General features: G+C 52.1%; 2 protein-coding genes across 2 annotated transcripts; one reads left to right on the top strand and one right to left on the bottom strand.

Annotated features, from left to right (window-relative positions):
- Positions 1-8,403: 8,403 nt before the first annotated feature.
- Positions 8,404-9,840, bottom strand: LOC309808425 (succinate dehydrogenase [ubiquinone] cytochrome b small subunit, mitochondrial; the record flags this gene model as incomplete). Its single annotated transcript, XM_082628735.1, has 1 exon — positions 8,404-9,840. The coding sequence occupies one exon, from the start codon at positions 9,838-9,840 to the stop codon at positions 9,361-9,363; it is 480 nt and encodes a 159-aa protein (XP_082484861.1). The 3' UTR covers positions 8,404-9,360.
- A 3,977-nt stretch (positions 9,841-13,817) lies between these two features.
- TSGA10IP (testis specific 10 interacting protein) lies at positions 13,818-22,123 on the top strand (the record flags this gene model as incomplete). The annotated part of the gene is made up of 8 exons (XM_082628216.1): positions 13,818-13,964; positions 14,845-14,978; positions 15,082-15,779; positions 15,949-16,096; positions 18,246-18,416; positions 20,937-21,036; positions 21,249-21,373; positions 22,000-22,123. The coding sequence occupies 8 exons, from the start codon at positions 13,818-13,820 to the stop codon at positions 22,121-22,123; spliced, it is 1,647 nt and encodes a 548-aa protein (XP_082484342.1).
- Positions 22,124-22,777: the final 654 nt, after the last annotated feature.

Below are 22,777 nucleotides of genomic sequence, written 5' to 3'. Positions count from 1 at the left end.
GAGCAACCAGCCCAAGGGGCCCCCCAGGAGCCACTGCGCTGCCCACCCAGGGGCGTCTGGGAGGAGCGAGAACTCAGCTGTCGAATGCCTCAGTGGCTTGGGGGTTGTGGACGGGACAGCGAGGTGAGAAACTTGGAGGTGAGTGGAAGCAACTCTCAGAACCGTGGAGGGGAGGTGGGAGGGCAGTGGCTCAGAGTGAGGACGGAGGAACGGGTTGGAGGTTTTTTTGTTTGTTTGTTTGTTTGTTTGCGGTACGCGGGCCTTTCACTGTTGTGGCCTCTCCCGTTGCGGAGCACAGGCTCCGGACGTCCAGGCTCAGCGGCCATGGCTCACGGGCCCAGCCGCTCCGCGGCATGTGGGATCCTCCCGGACCGGGGCACGAACCCACGTCCCCTGCATCGGCAGGCGGACTCTCAACCACTGCGCCACAAAGGAAGCCCCTGGAGGTTTGTTTTTTAAGACGGCAGAAATGCAGACTGAAGGGGCTGAAGGGATGGGAGGGGACCGATGGAGTGAGGTGGGGTTGCCCAAAGCCAACCCCGGCCTAAGTGGGGAGAGGGGTTGAGTAGGTTTTGGTGGGGGACTGAGGTATTCGGTTTTTATCTGGTGGCGTATGACTTCTTTGTGAAGTAGGAGGCACCGTGGCAGGCCTGGATGGGCCCAGAGCAGCTGGAGCCTGAGGGCACGTGGGTCCTGTCTGCTTCTCATCTGCTCCTGCTCTAGGTGTAAGAAAGGAAAGCCCCCGGTTCCTTTTGGGGAAACATCCCTACTCAGCCTGTGGTGTGTGCAGCTGACTGCACTCCGTGGGGTTGAGGCATGGGAACCGCCAGCCTGGCCAATCAAACAGGCTCTGGCCACTGTGAGTATGTAGGCAGTGTCATGACCCCAGTGGGCAACACACCTGAGCCCTGGGACTTTAGGTGGGACCCTTGGGAAAGGGTTTTGACAAGATCGCCGCTGGCTTCCCCGTGGCTCTGGTGGCAGCAGGGAACCCTCTCAGGAGTCCAGGTGAGGATGATAGTGGCCACACTGGGATAGCAAGGCTGGCGGAATGGAGGCTGGGGGGTGCTGAAGGTTGCTTCCCACCCCAAAGGGTGATTTTGACTGAGCACAGAGCCAGCACAGCAGTGCCAGGTGGCTCAGAGTCACCATCTTCTGGTAACATCTGAAAACCTGGACCCTGACGCCTGTATACCTTGGACTTCCTAGTCACGTGAGCCAATAAAAAAATTTTTCTCCCTAGAAACCAGCTGGGTTTCTGTCACTTGTAACTAAGAGAGCTCTGGCTGGCAAGGACTGTGAATGGGAGGTGCTTCCCATTGGCCCCGGAGAGGGAGCAAGCGGTTTTCTCCAGCAGCAAGTTGGGTGCCGTCCCAGGGAGAGTGAGCTCCTGGGGTCCACAGAGACGAAGGCCTGCCGAGCCGTGCAAGGCACGTGGGTGGGAGACAAAGAGACCCTGGGAGCCCGTTGCTGAGACCTGTCCAAAAGGTGAGATTTTGCACGGAGAGGGTGGGTGACGGCTGGGGAAGACGAGGAGGCCGGGGCGCAGGGAGCAGCCTCCCTTCATCCAGGAGGTGCAGGTGGGAGTGAGACACCAGGAGCCGCTGCCCTGGGCCTCTGCATTCTCAGCCCGTTGGCTCAGCCTTGACAGAGTGCTGACGAGTAGAACCTCGTTAGTGCCGGATTCAGATCCTGGCTTCTCCACTTATTAACCTTGAACGAGTTCTCAGCTTCTCTGTCTCAGTTCTCTCATCTGTAAAACGGGGCCTAGTTAATACCTGTGTTAGTTATATGTACTAAACTCTATGTACGAGTTATACCTATTAGTTAGGGTAAAGGGTTAGTGTAACAAACTCAATATGTATAGGTTGAAATACAATAGAAATTCATTTCTTGCCCACGTAAGGTTCATAACTGGGTTTCTCTGCTCAGTGGGCCGTGCTTCTCCAAGAGGGACTTCCAGGCCCAGGCTCCTTTCATCTTGTGGCCCCACCACCCTCAACTCATGGCTTTCAAAGTCACTGTGGAAGAGGGAGTCTCAGCCCACGGAGGTTTTCCTGGGCCAGGGCTGGAAGTGGTCCCATTGCCTCTGTTTGCTTTCCCACTGGACCTGTCACAGTGTCCCACCCGAGGGAGGCTGGGGAAGGTGGTCTAGCCAACCTGGGTGACCAGCCAGCTTCTGCCGCAGGACCTCATGGGCCATTGGGAAGGGCCTGACCCAGGCTTTGACGAGTGTTAGGAGTGCGGCCTCCCGAGTCAGAGGGCAGGGGCCCCAGAGAGACAGTGCTTCTGGCTGGGCCTGGCCTCTAGGTGCCTCCTGGGAATGGGAAAAGGTGGCTCTGCCCTGCCCTCTGGGTACCACTGAGCACAGGGAAGGGGCAGCCTGTGAGTACCCCATCTGCAGAGCTCTTCCTGGGAACCAGATGATTGTCCTTCTTTATTGTCTGTCCACTGGGGAGCCTTGAGCCTGAATGCCTCAGCCCGGCATTGACTGTGCCCCAGGGTGTAAGTGTGACCAGTGTGTGAAAGAGGGATCAGCTGTGACCCTCATGTGAAGAGTACGGACCCACCTCTCCCTGCCAAGTGGAAAACTCCCTCTCCACAGCCCATTTAAGGATCCATTCAGCAAACGTTTATTAAGCACCCAACATCATCACCCAGCAGGGAAATGAGATACCAGTCATCCACTAGAAGACAGAAACTAAGAAGTCTGGGAATTCCCTGGTGCTCCAGTGGTTAGGATTCTACACTCTCACTGCTGCGGGCCCAGGTTCAATCCCTGGGTGGGGAACAAAAATAAATAAATTAGATAAATAAACAAAAAGCTCTTTTATTAAATAAATAAAATCTGATACCACCTACGCTAGGGTAGAAGTGGCGACACCAGAACTCACACTGCTGGGGTGAATGGCAGTGGGTGCAACCACCTTAGAAAACGGTTTGGAGGGGAAAAAAATGGGGGACTTCCTTGGTGGCGTGGTGGATAAGACTTCACACTCCCAATGCAGGGGGCCCCGGGTTCAATCCCTGGTCAGGGAACTAGATCCCACATGCATGCCGCCACTAAGAGTTTGCATGCCACAACTAAGGAGCCCGCCGGCCGCAATTAAGACCCCATGCAACCAAAAGAATAAATATTAAAAAAAAAAAGAAGAAAACGCTTTTGCAGATTCTCATCGAGTCTATCAACATACGCTTCCGTGTGACACGGCGATGCCACTCCTAGGCATACGGCCACCAAAAGACAAGTACAAGAATGTTCGTAACCCCCAATTGGAAAGAATCCAAATCCGATCAACAAGAGCATGAATAAATAAATGATAGGATAATATATAATAAAACAGAAACACAAAAGAACAAACCACTGTGACACGCAGTATCGGGGCGAATCTTGTAGACATTATGTTGTGCAAAAGAAACCTAACAAAAGAGTACATGCTATGACATAATTCATTTAAATAAAGTTCAGGGACAGATGAAAGTAACCGATGATGATGGAAGTCAGTATAATGATTACCTTGGGCTGGGGGCTGATGGCGGGGGTCACTGGGAAGCCTTCTGGAAATGTTCCATAGCTTGAATTGGGTGATGGTTATATATAAAAATATACTAAGCTGCACACTTAACAATACACGCCGCACCTTTATGATACAACTTAAAAACTTAATTTTATCTACATGTCCGTTGAGAACCTACTTCACACCAGATACTATTCTAGGTAGTGGTGATTACACGAACAAAGTGTTTCTTGGAGTTTGTTTCTGATGGGGAGAGACAGACAATAAAGAAGGTAAATAGTATGTCGGAAGGCGATAACGCGGACTGGGGAAAAGGAAGCATAATAAAAGAGTGGGGAATCCCAGGCAGGATAGGACGGGTGGCCCCAGCCATTCTATGCAGCGTTCAGGGGAGACTGATAAGGTGAGATTTCAGTAGAAAGCCCTATTAAGTGAGGAGTGTGCAGGCCACAGGCTATCTGTGGGGAAAGAGCAGAGGGGACAGTGAGAGCAAAGGCCAGGATTGAGATTTGATCCGGTCAGCTTTCCCTGTGGTGTCCCCCAGCTCCCACTTCCTCATCCACCACCTGGGACCCAATTCAGGAGGCACCAGCCCTGTACTCAGCCCACCTTGGCTGACGGGTGTCCTTCTGGCATTGACGGCCCCTCAGGGTCCCAGAAGCTTCGTGGAGGGAGAGAAAGTAGTGGTGTGGGCTCCTCCCCCACACCTGCCCCTGGGGCTGCCAGACCTGGAGGCCCCAGGGGCTGGAGGAGGAGGTGAGGGGGAAGGAGGGAGAGATAAGGGGTGGGAGTGACCTCACCCACTGCCCACTGGCCTGGTGGACTGATCTGCAGCGCTGTGTATCTGAGTGCAGCACGACCCAGCGCTTGTTGTATCTGAGTCCACTCTCTCGGAGAGGTGTTCTCATCACCTCCCATTTTACAGAGGAGGAGACTGAGGCTCAGGAAGTGGGACGAGTGCCCCGAGTTTGCTCATTGGCACAGAGACGGGCAGGGGCTTGTACAAAGGCCTGCCTAGGGGTCCAGAGTGTGGGGAGGTGGAGTTCTGAGGTCCCCCCATTCCTTCTCGGGTGTGGTAAGCTTCTCTCCAGGACGTGGATGGGACCAAGTTCCCACTCTTCTAGGCTACAGACACTGCGGCAGGGGAATGGCACCTGTGATCCAGGTGCTCCACCAGGGTCCTGGTCCTTCCTCTCCTTGTGCAGAGTGTTTGGTGAGAGTGGCAGGTAGCTCTGGACTCTCTCGGGGGCTCCTTGTAGCTGGGGAGTGGGGCAGGACCTGGGCGACCCTCACCTCCCATCACCAGAGTGAGCTTTCTTTATTCTGAAATCATGTCCTTCCTATTTTGTGTGCTTGTGTGTGTTCAAATGTTATTTTTAGAAATGGAATAAGGATTAAGATTTCTGCACCCACCCCAGTAATCAGAAAGCTACAAAGGAAAACACAGGATCTCACATGAGACCTGTCAGATTGGCAAGAACAGAAAGTCAGATAAGGGAATTCCCTGGCGGTCCAGTGGTTAGGACTCCACGCTTCCAATGCCGGAGCCAATCCCTGGTTGGCGAACTCAGATCCCACAAGCGCCAAAAAAAAAAAAAAAAAAAAAAAGGAAGAAAGTCAGATAAAACTGATGGCTGGTGGGGAGGTGGGTACAGAGAAGTCAGGTGCTTCTGGGGGAGTGTAAACTAGTGGGCATGTTTGAAAGGTCAGTATGACAGCTAAGTGACTTCCGGCAGTTCCACTCGTGGGTAAAACCTCTCACAAAGAGAAAGACATGTCCTAGGCATGGTTAGAAGTGGTGAAGTATTACAGGCTACCAAGCTGTGTGTCACTGGGGTGCTGCATGGCAGGTAGCAATGTGGACAAAGCTTCAACGTATCAGAAAAACAGAAGAATGCAGAACAAGATCTATAGCACAGCAGTTTTTATGGAAAGTCAAGACACAGACAAGCTCAGCAATGCCGTATATTTCTGCCATTTATTCTGTGACCTTGGGCCAGTGACTTAAGCTCTCGGTGCTTCAGTTTCCTCATCTGTAAAGTGGCGGCAATAATAGCATCTCTTGGGCTTCCCTGGTGGCGCAGTGGTTAAGAATCTGCCTGCCAAGGCAGGGGACATGGGTTCAAGCCCTGGTCGAAGATCCCACATGCCGCGGAGCAACTAAGCCCGTGAGCCACAGCTACTGAGCCCGCGTGCCACAACTACTGAAGCCCATGCACCTAGAACCGGTGCTCTGCAACAAGAGAAGCCACTGCATTGAGAAGCCCCTACTCGCTGCAACTAAAGAAAGCCCACGTGCAGCAACAAAGACCCAACTCAGCCCAAAATAAAATAAATAAATTTATATATATAAAAAAATAATAGCACCTCTTTCAGGGACGTATGATGAATAAATGAGACATGATATATAAAGTGCTTAGCACAGTGCCTAGCACATGGTAAGCACTCAATAAATGGTACCTGTAATTGACACAGATGGAAATAAATGCCTGGAAGGCAGACCGGAAGGACATGCTCTAGACTCACAAGAGTGGGGCGCTGTGGGGAGCAAGACTGGGATTGGGGATGGGCTGAAAGGGAAAGTCCATTTTATTTAATTAATGTATTTATTTTGGCCACGCCTCGCGGCTTGCAGGATCTTAGTTCCCCGACCAGGGGTTCGAACCTGTGCCCCATGCAGTGAAAGTGTGGAGTCCTAACCACTGGACCGCCAAGGAATTCCCGAGGAAAGTCCATTTTAAAGGAAGGCTTTTCAGGACCCTGGTGGTGCCTGAAGTGCTCAAACCAAGGAGATGAACAGCTAAGTCTATGCACCCCATGTTTAAAGCAAAACCAAAAAATATTGTCAATTGTCATCTTCAGAATGGGCCAAACGAATTGATCCTCCTAGACAGTGTCCTGTAAGGACAAGTGAACAGTGGCCCTGCAGTGTTCTTGGGGTCATAGGTATTTCCTTCCTTCACTCACTCGACAAAAAGAAAAAGGTCAACCTGCTCCGATGAACAAATGTGCAAACAACCAGTTTGGGTGGGGGGTGCCGGTGAGGCCAGTGTGTGGAAGCAGCAGCCAGCAGGTATGCGGGGGCCCTGGCCATTGGAGTCCTCACCCTTCCTTGTTCCTGTGAGGGGCTGGGGTGCTGCCCTTGTTTCCAGCCACTGATTCTCTCCCACCCCTGCCCTGTGCCCGGCGTTGGTTTCACTTTCCCCTTCCCCTAAATTCTCTGAGTTTTGTTTCTGTCTGTGGGTTCCCCTCCCCCGCACACCACCTTTGTCTGGAGTTACATCTGAAGTAGTAAGGGAAGCCAAACAGTTTCCGGGCGGGGAACAGAGGATGAGGTAGGGGCCGGGGCTTCCATTGCTCCTCCAAAGGCCCCACTTCATCACTTACCTGGTCCCATCTCCCCGGCAGGATCCGCCTCCCTACCAAACTCCAGGGAGCCCCACCCCCACCAAGGAGTCTGGGCTCTGGGCTCATACTCCTTGTATGTATTTTGGTTCTAGCGCCGCCCCTCACCAGCCTTGTGGCTTTGAGCAGATAACCCAACCTCTCTGTGCCTCAGTTTACTTATTATAAAATGGGCCTCATAAAAGGGTTGTTAACAGAGATATTTATAGAGATCTGCTGACCACCTGCTTAGTGCCAGGCTGTGCTAGGTGCTGGCCTTAGGCTGTGAACAAACCCAGTTCCTGGTCCCCGTGTGCCTGACCCAGTGAAAGCGCGGAGTCCTAACCACTGGACCGCCAGGGAATTCCCTTTAACCAGTTTTTTTTTTTTTTTGCGGTACGCAGGCCTCTCACTGCTGTGCCCTCTCCCGTCGCGGAGCACAGGCTCCGGACATGCAGGCTCAGCGGCCATGGCCCACGGGCCCAGCCCCTCCGCGGCATGTGGGATCCTCCCAGACGGGGGCATGAACCCGGGTCCCCTGCATCAGCAGGCGGACTCTCAACCACTGCACCACCAGGGAAGCCCCTCTTTAACCAGTTTTAAGTGAACAGTTCAATGGCATTAAGTACTGTCACATTGTGCAACCATCACCATTCTCCATTTCCAGAATTTTTTTCATCATCCCAGACTGAAACTCTATTCTCATTGAACACCAACTCCCCATTCCCCCCTTCCCACAGCCCCTGGTAACCACTGTGCTACTTCCTGTCTCTATGCCATCGACTATTCTAGCCATCATGTATAAGTGGAATCATACAATATTTATCCTTATGTGTCTGGTTTATTTCACTTAGCATAAAGTCTTCAAGGCTCATCTAAGTTGTAGCATGTGTTAGAATTTCTTTTTAAGGTTGAATACTAGTCTATTAATGTATATACCATATTTTGTTTATCCATTCATCCCTCCATGGACATTTGGGTTGTTTCCTACTTTTTATTTATTTATTTATTTATTTATTGCGGTACGCGGGCCTCTTCTCTCACTGCTGTGGCCTCTTCCGTTGCAGAGCACAGGCTCCGGACGTGCAGGCTCAGCGGCCATGGCTCACGGGCCCAGCCGCTCCGTGGCACGTGGGATCTTCCCAGACCGGGGCACGAACCCGTGTCCCCTGCATCGGCAGGCAGACTCTCAACCACTGCGCCACGAGGGAAGCCCTGGAAGGCAGATTCTTTTTTTTTTTTTAATTTTATTTTATTTTATTTTTTTGCTTTATAACAAATTTAATCAGTTATACATATACATATGTTTCCATATCCCCTCCCTTTTGCGTCTCCCTCCCACCCTCCCTATCCCACCCCTCCAGGCGGTCACAAAGTACCAAGCTGATCTCCCTGTGCTATGCGGCTGCTCTGGAAGGCAGATTCTTAACCACTAGACAACCAGGGAAGTCCCATATATACATTCTTTCTTGTATTCTTTTCCATTATGGTTTATCCCAGGGAGATACCCTTTTATAACCATCAGGTGAGTAAAAATTCATAAGGTGAATATTGATGTTTGGTGAGGGTGTGGGCCAACAGAACCCCTTCTCACTTTTGCAGGCATATAAACTGGTACAGCTTCTTTTTTTTTTTTTTTTTTTTTTTATTATACAGCATTTTTATTCTTAAAAAAACTTTACCTTCATAGAATACATTTTCACATTAGCGATTCCCACAGTGGGAAAACAACTTATTATTACTTATAATTTTATATTTGTGAACAGGTTATTTTAGGACAAGTAAAATAAACATATTTGAGGATTAAGTCTCCATTTAGAACCTGTAACAATTTGAAGCATCTTTAAAGGGACCTCTTCCCTACATGAAACTTCTCTATATTCAGAAACTTTCCAGGCTCTTCTTCCTAGGATTTATAAATCAGTAATGTGAAAACTCAGCATTTCTAATTTTCAAATCTCCCTAGGACACGTAACCATCAGTAACTGGTATCGACTGAACAGAGTGGGGGGATGTTTACAAAAACGAAACACTGCCTAATTTTCTGCAAAGTCTTTACTTATGAATTAACAGTCGTTCCCTTTCTCCATCATCCTAGGACAAATATAGAAGTTTGATCAAATATTGAGAGTAATAAAGCTGAATTCCCTTTAAGAGTCTGATAAATTAACAGGCAAAGGCTCATATATAATGTTTAGTTATACTGTGAGTCTTCTGAGAAGCTGTGAGACACCCCATTAACTCTCCAGAATAAAAAACTCACTCTCACAATTTCTTGGATACAATTTCTCTCAAATCTTTCTTCAAAGATTAAACTCTAAAAATAACTGGCTGATTAGGAGAAGAGGTTTATCAGCGGACTAATCTGTTATTTCCCTCTTATTGTGAGTTGAAATGGCATGACAGAGCAGAGGCAAGGAGGTGTACAATCAATTCTCAAGGTGTCAAGTCTAAAGGGTCAGAGCTTCCACAGCATAGCCACAGCTTTGCAGATGCCCACATCATGATAGTTGAAATAACAAAGCCCAGCAAAGGTGAACGCCGAGAGCACCAAAAAGCCTGCTTTGGCAGCTTTCTGCAACGCAGCCCCTCGAACATAGTCAGTAACAACTTGTCCAATGCCCCAGTGACTATGAAGAGTGAGGGCTGCAGCCAGAGAGTAATCCACCGCAGAGCAAGGGTTCAAATAAGCAGCTGGAATTAGGCCCAGGAGCAAAACACTGACAACCCTCTCACCAGTCCAGTGGAGAGATGCAGCCTTGGAACCAGAATGGTGGCTGGGTGACAGGTGAATTTGCTGTATTCCACACCATCCTGGGGTTGATCGGTCCTGGAGAAATGCTGAGACATGAGCCGGTCTGACCACTGGGGTTCGGAGGAAGAGAGCTCGCCCACCTCTGGCACCGCAGAGGACACTCAGCCTCCACAGAGTCGCCATGTCGCCCAGCTTCTTTTTCAAGCAATCTAAAAAGAGATATACATTTGTTTCAAGACCCCACACTCTCAATCCTTGGTAAATAAGCCCCAGAAATTCTCGTGCAGATGTACAAAGAGGCATATACAAGGGCATTGACTGCAGTGTCCTGTGTGGAAACAGGAGTTGGGGGCAACGTTAGCATCCAACCTCAGGGGAATGCATAGTAAAGCGTAATGGAAGCAAACTACAGAACGTTAGGCAACAGTCAGAAACAACAGACAGCTTCTCAAAACGTGGCGTTCAGAGAGAAGAGTAAGGAACAAAAGCGAGGTCAACAGGGCTTCCCTGGTGGCGCAGTGGTTGGGAGTCCACCTGCTGATGCAGGGGACACGGGTTCGTGCCCCGGTCCGGGAAGATCCCACATGCCGCAGAGTGGCTGGGTCCGTGAGCCATGGCCACTGAGCCTGCACGTCCGGAGCCTGTGTTCTGCAGCAGGAGAGGCTACAACAGTGAGAGGCCCGCGTACCGCTAAAAAATAAATAAATAAATAAATAAATGAGGTCAACAGCATAATACATTTATATAAACTGAAACCACCAATGCATAAACATGATATTAGATATTTCACAGATCCATTCATATTTAAGTGAGATGGGAATGAAGAGCAAAGATAAAGGAGAAAAAATGCTAAACCAAAACAAGAGACTGACCTTGTATCCATTGGTGATTCTCATACACTGTGAAATAAGGAACATAATCAACTCAGCGCCCTGTGCCCGAGGACCAGAAGAGAAATGTGCAAAGGACGCGAACAGGGAATTCACAGAGGAAGCACAAATGGCCCATAAAGACAGGAAAATATACGAATCTCACAAATAATGAAGGGAATGCAAGTTATAGCAACGAGTTCGTATTTTTTCACCTATGAGATTAACAAAGATTTTTTTTTTAATATGGAATGCTTCACAAATTTCCATGTCATCCTTGTACAGGGTCCATGCTGATCTTCTCTGAGTCGTTCCAATTTTAGTATATGTGCTGCTGAAGTGAGCACAACAAAGATTTCTTTAAATTATACTATGTTTTCCTGGTGAGGGTGTAAACACAGTGGATTGAAATCTATATTGATTGAGCATTTGGGGACAGTGATTAAGCGTTATCAAAATTAAATTGTTGACAGCCAGCAAGTTTGCTTAAAGGAACTTATCTTGCAGAAATACCTCATGTGCAAAGGCGCATTTCCAAGGATGTCACTGCTGCAATGTCTGTCCCAGGGAAGCTAGCAGAAGCTGTGTGTGTGTCTGACAGGAGGAGATGAGTTTAGTATATCATGTCAGACATATGGTGACAACCAGTGTGAAGGCTGAGGTAGCTCTGCATGTACTGACATGGAAAGATAAGCATAATATACTATTAAGCAAAAAATGTATGATGTCACTTTTGTTGAGAAATTACACACACACACATGCAAAATCACAAGACATTAAAAAGGTCCATGGTTTCAGGTCTGTTTTGGCATCGAAGGCCAAGCATAAGTCAATAGTTCAAGGGCTCCCGTGTTCCAAAGCAGGTGCTTGTGGTGGGACCTGCAGGTAGATGGGGCCATGGTAAGAACTTCAGCTTTAACTCCTCAAGAGATGGGATCCCGGGAATTCCTTGGCAGTCCAGTGGTTGGGAGTCCGCGTTTTCACTGCAGGGGGCCTGGGGTCCATCCCTGGTTGACCTAAGATCCCGCAACACGTGCGGCGCAGCCAAAAAGAGAGGGGGTGGGAATCCATTGGAGGGTTTTAAACAAAGGCAGGACAGGCTCTGGTCTTAACAGGATCACTCTGGCTGCTGAGTAGAGAACAGACTTGGGGCAAGAGCAGAAGCTGGGCGCAGGGGCTGCTGCAGTGATCCGGATGAGAAGGGGTGGGGGCTTGGGGGAGCGTGCTAATGGTGGTGGAGAGGAGAAGTGGCTGGATTCTGCGTGTATTCTGAAGGCGGCAGCAGCAGGGTTTGCTAGTGCTTGGGGTGTGGAGTGTGAAGGAAAGAGAGGAGTCCACAATGATGCCAGAATTTTGGCGTGAGCAGCAGGCAGGATGGATGTGGCCTTGACTGAGATGGGGCAGATAGAAAGTCTGAATTTCAACATGTCAAATTAACTAATATGCTTATTCATCATCCAAGTGGAGCTGTCGAATGGGCCGTTAGATGTGAGTCTGGACTTTGCGGGAGAGGTCAGTGCTGAGATATGTAAACTCGGGCAGACCTGGAAGGTGATAGATGGCTTTTAAGGCTATCAGACTGGAGGAGCTCACTTGAGGAGTGAGTGTGGCTGGAAAGGTCTGTAGACACCTCGTGAAAATATTGACCTGAGGAACCCAGACCTGTCCTCTGCCAAGGAAGGAAGTAGCCCTGAGTTTGTCCAAAAAATCAATTTGGTGGGGGTCTGGAGGGGACTTGCTCTCTGAAAATGGAGCAGCCCACACACTTGCCCTCCACCTGGGGTCCCACGGGTGACATTCAGCAGAGGAGGTGGATGGGCGGGGCTGGCAGCCCACCAGAAAGAGCAGAGTTGACCTATTTTGAATGGAAAAGATCTTCCCCTGGAGCGTTATTTAGGTTGTTCAGTGAAATGTGCTCATTGCAGAGGTGCTACTGGAATGGAGTCTGCAAGCAGACAGGGGTCCACAGAAACAAGGCTCTGAGCAAAACATGCCCGTAGGGCATCTGCTGGGGTTTACTTCCATGAGCAGTCTCACCAGGGCCGCACTGTTGGCTGATTAATAACAACTCTTACCTGGCAGTTGTGACGAGCTGTGGAAATGTTCCATGATGCATGTGTGTATATATTAACTGATTTAATCCTCGCCACAGCCCTAGAAAGTAGACACTATTATAACCAGCCCCATGTTGCCCATGAGGGAACAGAGAAGGTACGTGACACGTGGAGGGGCTGGGATCTCAACCCCCGTCCTTCCTCTGTTTTTTTTTTTGTTTTGTTTTGTTTTTTGGCCATGTCCTGCAGCTTGCGGGATCTTAGTTCCCCCAGCAGGGATCAAACACGCGCCCCTGCGGTGGAAGCGCGGAGTCCTAACCACTGGACCGCGGGGAAGTCCCTTTCCTCTGTACTCCTGACCATCGTACTCTGCTGCCTGCCAACAGTCAGCAGTCATTTTTAGCAGTTTTAACCAACATTTACCAAGTGTGTTGCCTTTGTGATTTCATTGAATCCTTGCAACAAACCTACAGGATGGGCCTCTGATTCCAGTTTGGCAGAGAGGAGAAGTGACTTGCCCAAGGTCACAGAGCCGGTGAGAGGCTAAGCCACGCCACTCCGTCTCCAGGGCCTCAGCTCGGCACCATGTTCCTGGTCATAGTGGTCAGCTCCGGGCATCTCATGGGGATTTACCATGTCAAGGCTTTTTGGCGACGCTTAGAGGTTTGGAATAAGAGCTGCGTGTTCTCTCTCCAGAGCCTCCTCAGTGCTCTGGTTTGCCTGCTGCCTTGTTCCTGGACGTGGTATTCAACTTCCTGGCCTTTCCTGTCCTGTCAGGGCCTGGGAGGGTAAGTGGTTTGAACAAGATCTTGTTGTGAGGGTCTAGTTTGCCCCTTACATGGCCTCAGCAGGGGCTGAGGGGCAGCAAGGAGACAGGCAGAGGGAGAGGGACACGGCAGGTGCCATCTGCCATCTTCATAGGGTGTGAGGACCCTTTGAGATGGAGAGTCCTGAGACCCCGTTGATAGATAGATGGTGAAACACAGGCTGAGCAAGGGCAGGGGATTTGCAGAGTGCGGAGCAGAGGAAGGCCTTGGCTCTGGATCTCGGGACTCCCAGGCCTGGATTCTTTCTCAGCATCCTGCCCAACTCTCCCCTCCGGAAGGAAGTAGGCCTTATATATACCCTTCCTGGCCTGCTTTTGCCAGAGCCCTTGAGACTGGCTGAGGACTGGTTGCCATAGAGATGGTGGAACAGGCAGTTCCAAGGTTGGCAGATGTGGGGCGGGGCGGGGCGGATGGGACAAGACACCAATATGCTAAACGCCCACCAACAGTTGGTCAGGACCGCCTCAGGGAGACCAGGGCAAGACACACCACAGCAGGCTCCAGGGAAGGCCACATGTCTGCTCAAGCTTCTCTCAAGCATCCCCCAAGCTGAGCAGGTGAGGGGGGCCCCTTGCGGGGGATAGCCAACTGCCCAGAGGCAGGTTGGCTCTCTGGGCTGGGGAGGCCAGGGCTGAGGGAAGCCCTTGAGAAGCCACGAGACTGGAGCTGAGGCCCAGGTGAGAGTCAGGGAGGCCCCAGGCGGGCAGGGACTACAGGGAGGCCTGCAGGATGTGGGCTGAAGACAAGGATGATGCCCAGGGATGACTCCCAGGCTTCTGATGGAGCAACTTCAGCAACACTGTGGGAGGATCAGGATTTCAGGAAAGACAATGAGTTTTTCCCACTTTGGCTTAGAAAGTCCAGGGCCCTGTGGGGCATTCAGAAGAGCTATCCAGAGCCCAGAGGCAGTACAGTGCAATGGTGACAAATCTGGGCTCTGGGGACAGACTCAACACATTCAGGTCCTGGCTCCACTTACCGGCTGTGTGATCTTAGTCAAGTGATTTCACCTCTCTGAGCCCCGGTGTTCTCATCTGCATGACAGGGGTGATAGCGAATATCTACCTCATAGGATCCTTGGGAAGGTTAAACGAGTTAATACTTGAAAGTCCTGAGCACCCAGTAGGTGCTCAGTAAATAGCAGTGGTTGCTATTTTAATATTAATAATTCAGGTCATGATCAGTCAGTTTCAGTGGCAACAAGGGCCCAGAGGGGCCAGCCTGACAGAAAAGGAGGGTCCTGGGACTTCCCTGGCGGTCCAGTGGTTAAGATTCCGAGCTTCCACTGCATGGGGTGTGGGTTTGATCCCTGGTCAGGGAACTAAGATCCCACATGCTGTGTGGCACAGCCATAAAACAAACAAACAAACAAAAGAACAGGAGGGTCCCCTGGGGGGAGCTGCTCAGAGCTGGGCCTCCTCTCCTGCCTTTGCCCAGGGGAGTCTTGGGAGCAGTGATGGTGTAATTCAGGGCCAGCAGCAGAGGTCTCAGAGCGCAGGGCAGACGACAAAGAAGGACCGGAGGCTCAGGGGACGGAACAAGAAAGGGCAAGGCTCTGCTGAGGCTGAGGAGTAAGCATCTGTGGAGAGGCCGGGGGGGGGTGCTGGGTGCTAGGCCCCACTGGGGGCCGGTGCACAGACCCTGACCCCTGACCCCTGCCCTCTCCCTCCTCAGTCTGGTCCCCTCTCCTCCTCGGAAACCCTCCTTCCCCTTCCAGTGGGCCTGGGAGAGCTTCACCACAGATGGCTGGTCTCCGCTTCAGCCGGGCTCCGCCTCGGCCCCTGGCCACCAAGCCCTGCCCTTGCCCCCAGCGGTCCATCGGCACAAGTCCAGGCGCAAGTCCACGGCCAACATCCCGGAGGCCCATGGCTTCTGCTGGAAGACAGAGGCACCAGATCTGGAGAGGAGACAGCAGCTCAGGGCCTGTAGCTGCATCCCCATCCCTCCTGGCAAAGGGGGGAGCCAAGAGCCGGAGCTGCCTGGGAAGAGCTCAGGATCGGGGTCGGAGGCCGAGGAGGCCGAGCCGGAAGGCCTGGGCCCTGAGGAGGCCGAGAGGGCTCTGAGACCCGGGGAACCGCCCCAGCTCCCCAGAAGGGGGTCGATCTTGGAGGAGGAGCCATTTGCAGAGGCCATAGACGAGGCTGAGGAGGGGGAGCACAGGGTCCCCCAGAGAAGGAGGGCTAGTTCTCAAAGAAAGGGGCGGAATTCTGGTGAGGAGGCCTGGGACGAGAGTGAATTGCGGAGCCAGGGGAGCGGCTCTGGCTCCAACAACCTCCGAGGACCACAGAGGAGGAGGCCAAGGGCCAGGGAGCTGGAGGGGCCGTGGAACCTGGAGAAGCTTCAGAGGCAGCTGCAGCAGGACTTGGACTGTGGTGAGTGTAGGGCTCAAGGCCCTGGTTCCCCCACGAAGCCGCACAGTGCGGAGAGGGGCTGGAGCCAGCCACCTGGCTGGGCTGGGCTGGGCTGCGCTCCAGGTGCGGGGAGGGATTGCCCAAGGGGCCAGGAGAGACGGCAGTGCCTGATTTGTCCCTCTGTGGACAGGTCCCGAAAAGCTGCCCTGGAAGCCATCGCGGGCTGCTGTTCAGCCCTCCCGCTGGAGCAGGAAGGCCCATGCCTTGGGAGCTGATGAGACTTTCCTGTTTGCAAACTTCCCTAACCGCACCTTCCAAAAACGACAGGAGGCCACCAGGTGAGGTGGAGAAGAAGAAGGGTGGGAGTGAAGCACAGGGACTAGAGAAGGAGCTAGTTCTTCAGGAGACAGTCATTCATCCTCTCATTCATTCCTTCATTTATCCATTCACCAGTCTTTCTGATCATCCAATCATCTGTCCATCCATCCACCATCCACCATCCATCCATCCATCCATCCACCATCCATGCATATATCTGTCTGCTTGGCCAGCTGTTTATTGACACAAGCCAGTTTTCGTTCACTTCCCATCTTCTATCCATTCATTAATTTATTAGCTAAGTGATTAATGCAACATATATGAGGTATCTGCTCATGGGTCCTCAGGATATAAAGGTAAAAAGACTTGGTTTCAGCCCTAAGAAGTTCAAGGTCGGCTGGAAAAGGAGACAGATGGGCAAAACAGCGACAATGGCAGAAGAGTTAGATCGTTACTATACTTAGGGCTTGAACGAGAGACAGTGGGAGCAGAGGGGAGACAGATGGGGGCTGTTGACAGTGTCTAGGTGAGGGTTGATGAGGGCTTGGATCAGGTGGCCATGTGAGTAAAGAGAGGGGGATTTATTTAAAAGATATTTGGAAAAAAATTAATTAATTAATTAAAAAGATATTTGGAGGCTGGCTCAGTGGGCCTCGGTGACAAGTTAGAAGTGGTAGGTGAGAATCCCTTCAGCATCCTGATAGCACCCTTCAAGTCTTATCCTGTTATCCTTCCTTGAGATCTTTCCACGCTTCCCAGTGCCCTTAGGACAAAGCCCAGATTCCTTGGTAAGGTGTTGGGCTGTCTGTCCATCCCTTTGTACAGACTGAGGGCTCCTCCATGGAAGGTGCCAGCTCTTTTTTTTTTAATATTTATTTTATTTATTTATTATTTTTTGGCTGCATTGGGTCTTAGTTGCGGCACGTGGGATCTTTTATTGTGGCGCGTGGGCTGCTCTCTAGTTGTGGAGTGCGGGTTTTCCCTCTCTAGTTGTGGCGTGCTGGCTCCAGAGCGTGTGGGCTCTGTAGTTTGTGGCACACAGGCTCTCTATTTGAGGCGCCTGGGCTCAGTAGTTGTGGCGCGCGGGCTTAGTTTCCCCACAGCATGTGGGATCTTAGTTCCCCAACCAGGGATCTAACCCACGTCCCCTGCATTCGAAGGCAGATTCTTTATCACTGGACCACCAGGGAAGTCCTGGTGCCAGATCTTTTTGATCACGGCCCCCGTCTGGCACCTTAAAAGGACCTGGCACATAGTTGGTGCTCAATAAACATGTGCTGAGTGTATGTCTGCATCTACCCCTCTATTTGTCTATCTGTCCATCTTTTTATCTGACCATGATTCAGTTGTGCATGAACTCATCAATACTGAGTTTCTGTCTGTGTTAGGCACTGTGCTAGGTGCTGGGGATACACTGGTGGTGAAGAGGACAAAGAGTCCTGCTCTCATGAGGCTCACATTCTACTTGGGAAGGAGGATAATTGATAAAGAAATGAACAAAATGTATAGCTAGAGATAGAAAGTCCCTGGGAGGTAGATGGGGTGCTGAGGTCTCATTTTCTCTGAGCTTTGACCAGAGGAACTGACCATCAGATCTGGGGGAAGAATGTTCCAGGTGGATCTAGGTGCCGTCTATTCAACCGTCCACACCATCCATCCATCCTTTCATCCTTTCATCCACCCACTGATCACCATTTGTTTCTTTTTCCCAACCATTCATCCGTCTGTCCCTCAAACCCGTAGGCATTACCCTAGCTCCTACCAGATACAGGGGTCAGAGAGAAAAAAAGATCTGGGCCCTCCCCTCAAGGAGAGCTGCTTTGCAAGGGGAAGTTGGCAATACAGGTGAGGTCATGGGTGTGTGTGCTGAGCTCCACAAGGCTAAGGACTGTCAGAGTTGGGGTACACCCCTGGCTGGAGTAGGCAGGAGGCTTCCAGGAAGGGTAGGGAAAGGCCTGGAGCTAGGCTCGAGGGCTGAGCCCCCAGAGTCAGCCTGCATCCTGTCCAACTTCCACAACAAACCCCATTCCCCAGGCCCCTGGATCTCTGGGCTGCAGCAGTCCCTCCCTCCAGGCCCCCATACGCCCCTACCTGCCCCTGGCCCTCCATGAGGCTCCTGGTTCCCTGCAGACTTCTCCCACCCCTCTTTCTTTCCTCTCCCCACCCAAGAAACCGGCTGCGGGCCTGGGAGCAGCAGCAGCAGGAGAAGCAGCAGCAGGCCGAGCTGCGGCGGGCCCGGGAGCAGCAGCTACAGCAGCGGGTGGCTCACTGCCTGGCAGCCTACGTACCCAGAGGGAGCCGGGGGCCGGGGGCTGCCCAGCGCAAGCTGGAGGAGCTAAGGTAGGGAGCCCGGGGCTGCGCGGGGCCTGGAGGGGAGAGAGCAGGGAGGCGGTGCTGGGTGTCAGACCAAAGGACCAAGGGGAACCTGCCCTCACCTTCCCACGGGCTGAGCTTCCAGGGCCATCCTCCCCGCCAGGTGGGAAGGTCAGGCTGCTTTACAGATGAAGACACTGAGGCCTGGGAGGAGAAGGGGCTGGGTCAGGGTCACCTTGTTAATAATAATTCCTGCAGCTGTCGAAGGCTGAAGTTTAAAATGTTCTACTTGCATTATCACACTTTCAAATCTTGTTTTCTGATTTCAAATGCCAGGCATGCTTACTATAAAAATTCAAATATTACAGAAATAGTTCATGGAGAATGTGAATAGTGCCTGTGACCCCGCTCCTGAAAACAGCCAGTGTTCGTGGTCAGGGGAAGAGTCATCTGTTTCATTTTCTTTCTATATTTTGATCACAAAAAAGCAAATTCATATTTAAAAGCAAATCTTTTTTAGACTCATAAGAGGCGAGTGAAGTAGGTATCATCAGCACTCCCATAATTTTACAGATGAGGAAAGTCAGGCTTCGAGAGCTTAAATAATTTGTCAAAGGTCACAACAGAGTGGCAAAGCTGGGATTCCAACCCAGGCAGCCATTCATCTGCCCTGCTGTGCTGCCTCGGAGGGTTCAAATGCCCAATCTTCAGATAAAGTGCACCAGGATCTTCCCCCCAAAGCCCAAGCTAGGGAAAGAGATAACTCAAATAAATATGATCACCAATGCCATTGACACTGAGGACCTACGGGGTGCAGCTGGCACGAAGGAAGCCCTTTCTTCCAGGGAGAAGCGCTAGGTCGAGGTGAGTTGGATGCTGCTGAGAGACCACAGGGCTCCTGCCCTGCGATGGGGCCACTGAGGGCTCAGGGGGGCTCTGATCACCTACTCTTTGAGGCTCAGCCTTATCACCCCCAATTTTACAGATGAGGAAACCAAGACTCGAGAGGTCGCGTGTATTTTAAAGGAATCCTTGGCCAGTGATCGGGGAGATGCCTTCTCCCTGCCGACCCTCAAGTTCATTGTTTTCTCACAAGGCAGGAAGCGGAAGGCTCAGACTCCAGTGGCAGATGTCAGTGAGAGGAGTGTTCCAAACGCACCCCTTTCATTTTCGACTTGGGCGAGGATATTTCCCACGGGGTGTCTCAGCCCTTCCAGCCCGTGAACTTTGCTCTGAGCTTCACGGGAGACTCTGCCCTTCCCAGGAGGGTGGGCACAAAAGATATCGCCCTGTGGTAGGGAAGCTCCGTACCTTACTTTTATTCTGAGACAGGGCTGACATCCACTGACATCACTTCCTTTCTCGCTTAGAGCTCCAAGACATGGGCTTCCTCTCAATTCTAACAGAAATAGCGTCAAGAACCAAGCAGGAAAAATGTACACAAGCTCACGGGCAAGACAGAGACTGAATGCAGCTCATGCTTCCCCTACTCCCCACTCCTTGTAACTGCTGTAAAATCCCCTCTTGAACAGTGAAGACTTCTCTTTGCAGTGACTTCTGTTCCTGGCCATGGTTTTCAAGGCCATCTTTTTCTCGAATGGAGGAAGTTTCCTTCTCTGGCACATAGCCAAGGGGCCTGGCCCAGCAAGCCAGTGTTTTCCACAGGGCTCAGCACACTTGCCAGAAGTCCCAGCATGAGTTTTGGAGTCTTGTGCGCCTCTCCCCTCCCATCCTGTCTGTGGGTGCTGCCACCACACCCTTCGGCCTCTCTCGTGTGCTCCGCAGAGGATGCCCGGTCCCCTGTGTGGTGTAGCCAGAGAGCCCCTCACTGCCAGGATGCACGGCTTGCAGGGCAGACAGATTTCCAACAAGCGCACAGACTGGGTTTTTATAAATGGGATTGTGCTTCTCCAGTGGAACCTAGATCATGCTGGGATGTGTTCTTTCATTTGCAATATACTTCTTTAGTTTCTCTGTCCCATTTTCTAAACTATCGGCTTGTAAGAACCACAGAGAGTGCTGGCAAGCTTGTCCCATTCGGGCTATAGCACAGAGAAGAAAACTGAACCCAGAGCCCAGACTGGGGTTTTGCCCAAAGCCACAGCCAACAGTCACAGCGTCTCCTCACAGGCACGGTGTGAGAGGGTGCATGGGTGGATGCAGAGAGGGGAGGGCTGTGCATGCACATGTCCAGTTGCTAAGAAGTCAGTGCTGGCCCCTCTCCCTTGGGGATGGCTGGGAGGAGGGGCAAGCCTGGTACCGCCTGCAGACCTGGGTTCAGCGCTCAGTCCCTCACTTCCCAGCTGTGCAACCTTGGACAAGTCCCTTGACCCTCCTGAGCCTCAGGCGTGTCATGGGTAAAATGGGACAGATGATTCCTGCCCCACTGACCTCAGGAGAAATCCAGGGCAAGGATGGAAATTAAATGGTTTTGTAAAGCTAAAGGCAGGAGGACAGAAACAGAAAGTTCTTAATGAGGACAGTGGGCTCAGGAGTGGGGATGGCTCGTGTCCACTGTTAGCTGCCCAGAGGCCCGTCTCCCCGCAGGCGCCAGGAGCGACAGCGCTTTGCTGAGTACCAGGCAGAGTTGAGAGCTATCCAGCATCGGGTGCAGGCCCGGCCCTACCTGTTCCAGCAGGCCATGCAGGTGAGGCTAGCACCTGGGCAAGCATGTGGCTCCCAGAGAACAGAGCTTCCCACTGGCCAAGTGGATAGGGAGATGAGGTGGGAGTGGGCCCCCTTAGTTGGGACCCCTGGGGTGCTGCTGATCTGGAAGCCCTGGGACCCCCTTGGTAAGCAGAGCCTCACTGTGTCCTCAGCAGCCCAGGTGAGGGAGGAACCCCGCTTCTCTCTCCTCAGGCCAATGCCCGGCTCACTGTGACCCGGCGCTTCTCCCAGGTGCTGTCGGCACTGGGACTGAACGAGGAGCAGCTGCTGGCTGAGGCAGGAAAGGGGGATATGGAGGGCACCCCCAGGAAACCCAGGTGAGGCCCAGCTGTGGGGAGAAAGGGCATGGTCACCAGCACTCTGCCCTGCAGGGCCTCATCCAGCTGTCACCCTGCCCTGGGGAAAGGCCGAGGGGACTCCTTGGGCAGCCACATGGATCCACCATGAATTCAGTCCTGCCCCGTCCACCCCCTGGCCTGGAGGACTCTGTCTAGCTTTCACAGTCAGCAGGGCCTTCCCCAGGCGCTGTCCTCCATGTCACCCAAGGAATGCGGGGCCAGGGTTATTTCCCCCACTTCCAATGAGGAAACTAAGGACCCCAGGGGTAGGGTCTTGTCCAAGGACACAGGAATGAATAAGCAGCAGAGCCTGTCTGGGAACCTGCAACCACCTGAGCGGCCACACATCAAGCCCCCACTGTGGGCTGGTGCCACGCTGGTCACTCCACATACCCTTATGCTTTAGAACAACTTGGTGCAGAGCAGGGGTTATGAGGCTTGAGGAGGGGAAGTCACTTGCTCAGGGTCACACAGCATAGGAGCCAGATTTGAATCCACAACATCGGTGGTGATGGCCTTTCCCCTTCTACAGCCCAGGTCTCCTTGGTTATGGGGGTGGGGAGCTGCACAGCCCAATGGCCTCTATCTGTGTCTTCATCTTTAAGGAGCCACAGGTCAGTGGGAGTGAGAATGGAGCACTCTTCTCAGAGTCCCCCAAAGAAAGAACCCACTGGCAGCCAGCCTGACAAGCGCTCCGCCCCAAGCCCAGACCGAGAGTCCAGTCCCTGAGATACAAATTAAATGCTTTGTGGAAAATACAGTGTGGGATTTCTGGTGGTAGTGGAAAGAGGCTGCAGGTTGGAAGTAGGTGGTGGCAGGTGGGTAGGCAGCGCTCTTGGCTTGTCCCCAGGACAAGGAACTCTGGTTGTTCTGGCTGCCCCCTCCCAGCACACACGGCTCTGCCTCTGCCCTGGGAACTGAGTGGGGCATCTCCAAGAGCGAGAGCTGCAACTCCTAAAAATGCTGGGTGCTGGAATTCAAGAGTGGATAGGACGGAATGGCTTCCGCCTTCGGGAACTCCCAGTCCTGTGGGGGAGGGGGGCGGACCTTTAAAGGGGCGCACGATCACACCGTAACAGACGGGCCGCCAGAACGAGCAACTGTGAGGCGGGGGTGTCAGGAGGGATTGTGTGGTCTGAGGTTTTACATTTAAGTAACTTCAGGTTAGAGCCCCTCTCCTCAAGGGGAAAAAAAAAAAGGTCAAACACACGGACGTGCCAAATTTTACATTCAATTTCAGGGGACTCAGACACGCAGAAGTTCATCTCGACCTCCGTAGCAGTCACGGGGCGCAGGTTAAAAAACCCGATCCAAGGAACGGGGGAAGGCAGCGTTTGCAGACAGTACTAGTTGTAGGGGTTGGGAGGAGGCTGGACTGTGGAG

Source organism: Mesoplodon mirus (assembly GCF_964341445.2).
Source record: "Mesoplodon mirus genome assembly, chromosome: 7".
NCBI classification, from domain to species: domain Eukaryota; kingdom Metazoa; phylum Chordata; class Mammalia; order Artiodactyla; family Ziphiidae; genus Mesoplodon; species Mesoplodon mirus.
Note: the sequence above shows the minus strand (reverse complement) of the source record. Positions and strands in the feature narration are given on the sequence as shown.